Source organism: Triticum dicoccoides, chromosome 1B, assembly GCF_002162155.2.
Source record: "Triticum dicoccoides isolate Atlit2015 ecotype Zavitan chromosome 1B, WEW_v2.0, whole genome shotgun sequence".
Classification (NCBI taxonomy): domain Eukaryota; kingdom Viridiplantae; phylum Streptophyta; class Magnoliopsida; order Poales; family Poaceae; genus Triticum; species Triticum dicoccoides.
Window position 1 is genome coordinate 240,079,016 of NC_041381.1, and position 6,058 is coordinate 240,085,073.

General features: G+C 37.6%; 1 protein-coding gene across 12 annotated transcripts; it reads right to left on the reverse strand.

Moving 5' to 3' along the window:
• Nucleotides 1-1,811: 1,811 nt before the first annotated feature.
• On the reverse strand, nucleotides 1,812-4,902 carry LOC119329958. Of its 12 annotated transcripts, none has more exons than XR_005159859.1 (5): nucleotides 4,463-4,902; nucleotides 4,268-4,316; nucleotides 4,148-4,177; nucleotides 3,698-3,798; nucleotides 1,812-3,606 (listed from the first exon to the last, which is right to left on the reverse strand). XR_005159859.1 is itself a non-coding variant. In XM_037603071.1 (5 exons), exons 1-5 carry the CDS (start codon nucleotides 4,875-4,877, stop codon nucleotides 2,759-2,761), a joined length of 651 nt encoding a protein of 216 aa, XP_037458968.1. In that variant the 5' UTR covers nucleotides 4,878-4,902; the 3' UTR covers nucleotides 1,812-2,758. The 12 variants fall into 12 exon arrangements, 3 of the variants coding, with proteins under 3 accessions (XP_037458968.1, XP_037458963.1, XP_037458973.1); XR_005159856.1 differs by having other exon boundaries at nucleotides 4,458-4,902; XM_037603071.1 differs by lacking the exon at nucleotides 4,148-4,177 and having other exon boundaries at nucleotides 1,812-2,785; nucleotides 3,520-3,606; nucleotides 3,731-3,798; nucleotides 4,458-4,902.
• Between the last annotated feature and the right edge of the window lie 1,156 nt (nucleotides 4,903-6,058).

A 6,058-nucleotide genomic window follows, 5' to 3' on the forward strand; every position in this document is an offset into this window, starting at 1 on the left:
CACTTTTGATGGCTAACCATATCCACGGATGCCTTCCATACCAACACTTTCCAAGAAATTTATTATTTGACAACATAAAGTAAATTCATTTTTTCATTTCGGGACTGGGCATCCCTAATACATTTGCCATACTCTCGTGCAATGACAAGTGAATAAACACTCATCTTGAGAATAACATATCTAGCATGGAAATATATCAGCCACCCCCTACCGTTTCATGAGCGGTACGATCACACAAAAGAGAAATTTATTTTGGAACTTAGAGAGGGCACATACAAATTTGGTTAGAAGGGCAAAAGGACCGGATATAGGTAGGTATAGTGGACTCATGTGGCAAAAACTGGCTTAAAGGATTTTGGATGCACAACTAGTGATCATACTTAGTGAAAATGAAGACTAGTAAAAGATTGGGAAGCATCCAACCAAGAAATGAAAAATCTCATAAGCGAGGATTAAGCATAACTAACACCGCATAATGCACCACAAGTAGGATGTAATTTCATTGCATAACTATTGACTTTCATGCGTGCATAGGGAATCACAAACCATAACACCAATATTCTTACTAAAGCATAATTACTCATCAACATGACTCACATATCACTATCATCATATCTCAAAACTATTACAAAGAATCAAGTTTATTTTGTCCAATGATCTTCATGAAAGTTTTTATTATATCCCTCTTGAATATCTATCACTTTGGGACTAATTTCATCTGTTGCTTTTTATAGCTCAAACAAATTTAATTGAAGAACATGAGCATAAAAATTTTCTTCTCTCAAAATAATTTAAATGAAGCAAGAGAATTTCTTAAAAAATGTACTAACTATCGAATAAATCTAAGTGAAGCATGAGAGCATTTCTTCAAAAGTAGTAAAGCATACCGTGCTAAAAAAGATATAAGTGAAGCACTAGAAGAATTCCATAGCTCATAAAGATTTAAGTGAAGTATAGAGAGCAATTCTAACTAGTCATAGCATAATTTGGGCTCCCTCAACTAGGTGTGTCCAGCAAGAATAGATGACTTAAAACACAAAGAAAACAAGCAAAGACCCATATCATACAAGATTCTCCAAGCTTAACTCATAATATGTGACGAATAAAAATATTTCTCCAAGTAAAATACCGATGGTTGTTAGAAGAAAGAAGGGATGTCACTCGGGGGCATCCCCAAGCTTAGTTGCTTGATACTTCTTGAATATTATCTTGGGGTGCCTCGGGCATCCTCAATCTTACCCTTTTGCTAATCCTTATTCATTCATCCATCGCGATCTCACCCAAAACTTGAAAACTTCAATCACACAAAACTCAACAAAACCTTCGTGAGATCCGTTAGTATAAGAAAGCAAATCACTACTTTAAGTATTGTTGCAAACCCATTCATATTTTTTTATTGTATTACATCTACTTTATTTTAACTCTTCCATGGCAAAAACTCTTCGAAGGAAACCATGTAATCATTAAAACAAGCACATAACACAACAAAAACAGAATCTGTCAAAAATAGAACAATCTGTAGTAACTAGTAAGCTTACGCATGCAAGGCACGTCTCGATCAATACTCTTTTCAATGATCAAGCAAAACACTCATGAAACTTCAAAATAATAGCCACTATATACGAATCGCTATGATCATGTCAGTTGATTTACAATAAGAAGTAGTGCCCAGAGGATTAGATCCATGGAGGCATATGGTCAATATTGCTTGCAAAACAAACTACAAGCAGAAAATAAATGTAATATGAATGGATAAAAAATTGGTAAATGATTTACAACCACAAATAAAGGGAGCATACATATGGAGAAAATGGAACATAATGTAGTGGACAACAATGCCCGACCATTTTATGATATTTTTATAGTAACTTCGAACTTGATTGTTAGATATCATCTATTCCATGGCAATAATGGGTAAAAAAATACATTGAAAAGGGGATGTAACAACCAAGCAATACAATTTTCTATTGGTCTACTAAAAATGCAACACTATGTTGTCTCCATTGAAATATCTTCACCAAGATTATGTTATCTGCCTCCTCTTCATCCAGATTCATACTGAATTTAAATTTCCCATTTGTCGACACTCAACATAGGAGATCGATAATACCTTGCAGTAAATCACTAAAGAGAAATGCCACTTCACAAGCATATCTCATATTGCAATATATAATAGTACTTACTGTCGGTGTAAGAAAATGAGAACAACAAAAAACCGGGATTATATTCATTATATGACATGGTACCATACTTTCCAAGGTAATTCATTAGCTAATATAATGAGCTGAAACTATAGATAGTGATTGAAATAAGATGTGCCCAGTATAGCAACCCAAGTACTCATATTGCCCAAGCGACAGAATTTAAATTTCCCATCTGTCGACACTCAACATAGGAGATCGATAATACCTCGCAGTAAATCACTAAATAGAAATGCCACTTCACAAGCATGTCTCATATTGCCGTATATAATAGTACTTACTGCCATTGTAAGAAAATGACAACAAAAAACAACCAGGATTATATTCATTATATGACATGGTACCATACTTTCAAAGGTAATTCATGAGCTAATGAGCTGAAACTATAGATAGTGATTGAACTAAGATGTGCCCAGTACAGCAACCCAAGTACCCATGTAGCAATATTGACAACCAACAAAAAATGGTTACTAAAACCTGAAAAATAAGGTAAATGTTCTTCAAGTATATTTAAATCACATACTGGCACCATTCCATTGAAGTAACTTTGGCCAACATCAATTTCCAAGTATAACTCTCCAAGCCTAAAAAAGAAAGAAATGCATATGAACATATCTGAATGATGGGTGCATGATAGTTGGTTGAATAAGTCAACCATTTCCGCCTAATAAAAAAACTTTCATGAAAATCTGCACTTATACAAATTAGACATAGAAGGAACACACCTGATTTGTTTTCCTCATATGAAACTGGGGCCCATCAAAGAAATATAATATTTCTATCTAGGTTTCCATAGTTACTTTGTATATCTACTGTTTTTGGCACTTGGAAACCTTGATGAGTGAAAAATGAAGAAACATTTTATTTTATATGTCTAGTTACAATAGAAAATATAACTTGAGGTTATGTTCATTTCTCGACTCTCATATATTTGCTATAAATCTTAAATGTCCCCACTATGTCTGAAAAGCAGAAGCAGCCTCGAATGAATGTCAGTCTTCATTTGTTGTTGCAAAAAAAAATAGAGACATAGCTCAAATATATAAAGTTAAATACCAATGTAAGAGACATCCGCCGGACTACAATGCATAATAAAGAGCTTGTCGTCAAAGATAAGCATGTGACAAAAGCAGCAAAAAAACTATATTGATGATCCTTCACTTTCAAAATTGCCTTACTCATTCATTGCATGAGGAGTTGCGTGCAAGAACTCAACTAAATCAAACTTGGCTTTCAGATTAGTATAATGAAGGAAGTCATCCAGGATCACGACTTGTAATAAATAAATAAAAAGAAGTCACCAGGAAGAGAAACAAACCAACATCGGCCACATTGTATCATGTATTGAAGAAATGGAATGTGCCTCTAGGGGCACACTGGATACCAGCTGCCCAATATTTTTGACCTGAACAGGAAGTATCGTTGGGTTGCATAAGATTACAGAAATCAATATAGAACCAAAAAGTAAAACTTGAATAAAGTAATTAAGGTAAAACCTTTATTGTACTTTTTGAATCCTTTATACTCACATCTCCTGAAAGGATGCTACTCAATGATGATCGAGTTGCAGTCCCATTTACATTTACATATGTCACACCTGGAAAAATTTGTACAAAATAGTATTTTGAGGATGACCCAGTTGGATGAAAGAGAAATATAAAGATTATTTTGTTTCCTTATTGAAATTGATGAGAACTGTACAGTTGAAATTGCAAGCGGTCTTAGCTATATAGCCACATAATACTGCAAAACTTAGCTATCATAATAGTAAGAAGAACATAAGTGTGTTGAGCATGTGAAATATCACATTAGCCGGACGACTGATCCAGGGCAGAAGTGGCTGGCGGCGGTTTACAGCCAAGCTCATCCATAGAAATCAGAGATGGCACTAGCGATAATCGGGTCATCGCGTCCATTGATACTATGCAAAATCATAGAGTGCGTACGTCAATGGTTTGTTAGCCGCGTATTGTTGTCTGCGTGCAGCAAACAAATAATTTAACTGAAAATGTGATCACGCCAAAACACAATTTATGCTCACTAAAATTTTCGAGGGAAGACATCACCTGAGATTTGGGGACAAAAGATCAGGTGAGGCATGCTGCCATCAAGCTCCTATATCGTAAGAAATTATCAACGTAGACAAGTTAAATTAGATCTAGAAACTAAAAAAATCACTTCATCAGCTCAAGAACAGGGGATGGAGGTGTGAGAGCGAGAGTGCTGCCCAGGACGCACAGAGGACGATCACCTCACCTCACCTCGCGCCGGTGATGTTGTGAGAGGAGTCCTGGTTGACCCACTTGACGCCAGTCCAGTCGATGAAGTCGACCAGATCCACCTGCCAGCGTGGCACCGATGTGGAGACGACGGCCGCAGTAGGGGTGGCCGTGGTAATACAACGTCGACGGTAATGATGGGCGTACGTGTCGGGCGCCGACGCGAGGCGAGGTGGTGCGGGGCGGAGACGCGGCTCCGGTGTGAGGTGAGGCAGCAAGGCGACTGCGAGGTAGGCGGGGGCGGCAAGATGGCAGTGTGAGATGGTGCGGAGGCGGCGGGGCCGGGCGGTGCAGTGCCGGTGCGAGGTGCTGCGGACTTGGCGGCGTGCGGAGAGGAGTGTTGGGAAGGGAGGTTGCGGGGGCAGGAGGAAGGTTCCCTTCCCAGTGCTCTAATCATGGAGACCGTGGTTGAGGTCGCGTGAGTTTCGGTGGAAATTGTGGACGAGAGAGTTTTCGTCCGCTCACCTAAATTGCTAAATGCACTTAGATAAAAATTAGTTTTTATTTTAAGGGTTAGATCTAAAAGAGTGGGTCTAATCGTGAGGCTCTAATTACATCGTATTGTTGTGTGTACATTTAGGGGTGCGTTTAGGTAAGATCATGTTCGCTTGTTTAATAGTAAGTATAGAAGGGTTAGATCTAAAAGAGTGGGTCTAATCGTGAGGCTCTAATTACATCGTATTGCTATGTGTACATTAAGTGGGGTGCGTTTAGGTAAGATCATGTTCGCTTGTTTAATAGTAGTATAGATGAGGGAACTTCGTATACTTCTGTAACTCCAATTTTTTTTGACAAATTAGGAAAACGTGGGCAATTTTTTTATCAATCTTGTATAAAAAATTCAATGCAAAAGCACTTTTCTGTGATTTATGAAAATTATTTTTCTGAGCGCAAAAGTTTCTTTTTTTCAACAAGACCAAATCAACTATCACCCAAATTACCCCAAAGGCTTTGCTTGGCACAAACACTAATTTAAACTACAAAAACACATCTAAACTGAGGCATAATTGGGGATTTTATTGAAAACAACAAGAAAACCAAAAAGCAAAAAGATACATGTTGGGTTTCCTCCCAACGGCGCTATCATTTTACGCCCCTAGCTAGGCATAATGCGAAGATCTAAGTGGTGTCATTTATAGTTTTAGCAACTTTTGTAAGGGCTTTCTCAAACCCGGGAGGCTCTTTGCGCTTCCCTAAATTCTCAGGAAAATAAACCATCTTGAGATCTAAGATATCCAACTGTTTATTGCGAAGAGTAATCAAAGTATTCATTCGATTGAGGTTCCCACTAATATACTTGAGGGGTTCATTATATTTTTGCAACTCTACCATATGTTTATGGAAATCACTCAACTTGTCTAAGATTTGAACCCCTTCTTGAGTAAAAGAAATCCCCTTCTTGGTTGGTGGTATTCCCAAGATCCCCTCTAAGATCTCATAAGCAGTATTAGCATCAAGTTTGATAAAATTTCCTTTAGTGGCAAAATCCAGAAGTTGCCTATGATGCAAGGCTAATCCTATATAAAAATTTCGAAGCAAAATCTTTGCATCCCCTTTGAGGTTGCTTATGCGATAAGA

Excerpts from the sequence above, each read along its gene's own strand:
- LOC119329958 (XM_037603066.1), bottom strand. The coding sequence starts at position 4,877 with ATGATTAGAGCACTGGGAAGGGAACCTTCCTCCTGCCCCCGCAACCTC. Across the intron at positions 3,799-4,267 it reads CTTTTGTCCCCAAATCTCAG|GTGTGACATATGTAAATGTA; the intron begins GTGATGTCTTCC and ends AAATTTTTCCAG. Across the intron at positions 3,607-3,697 it reads ATTCAAAAAGTACAATAAAG|GTCAAAAATATTGGGCAGCT; the intron begins GTTTTACCTTAA and ends CTTCCTGTTCAG.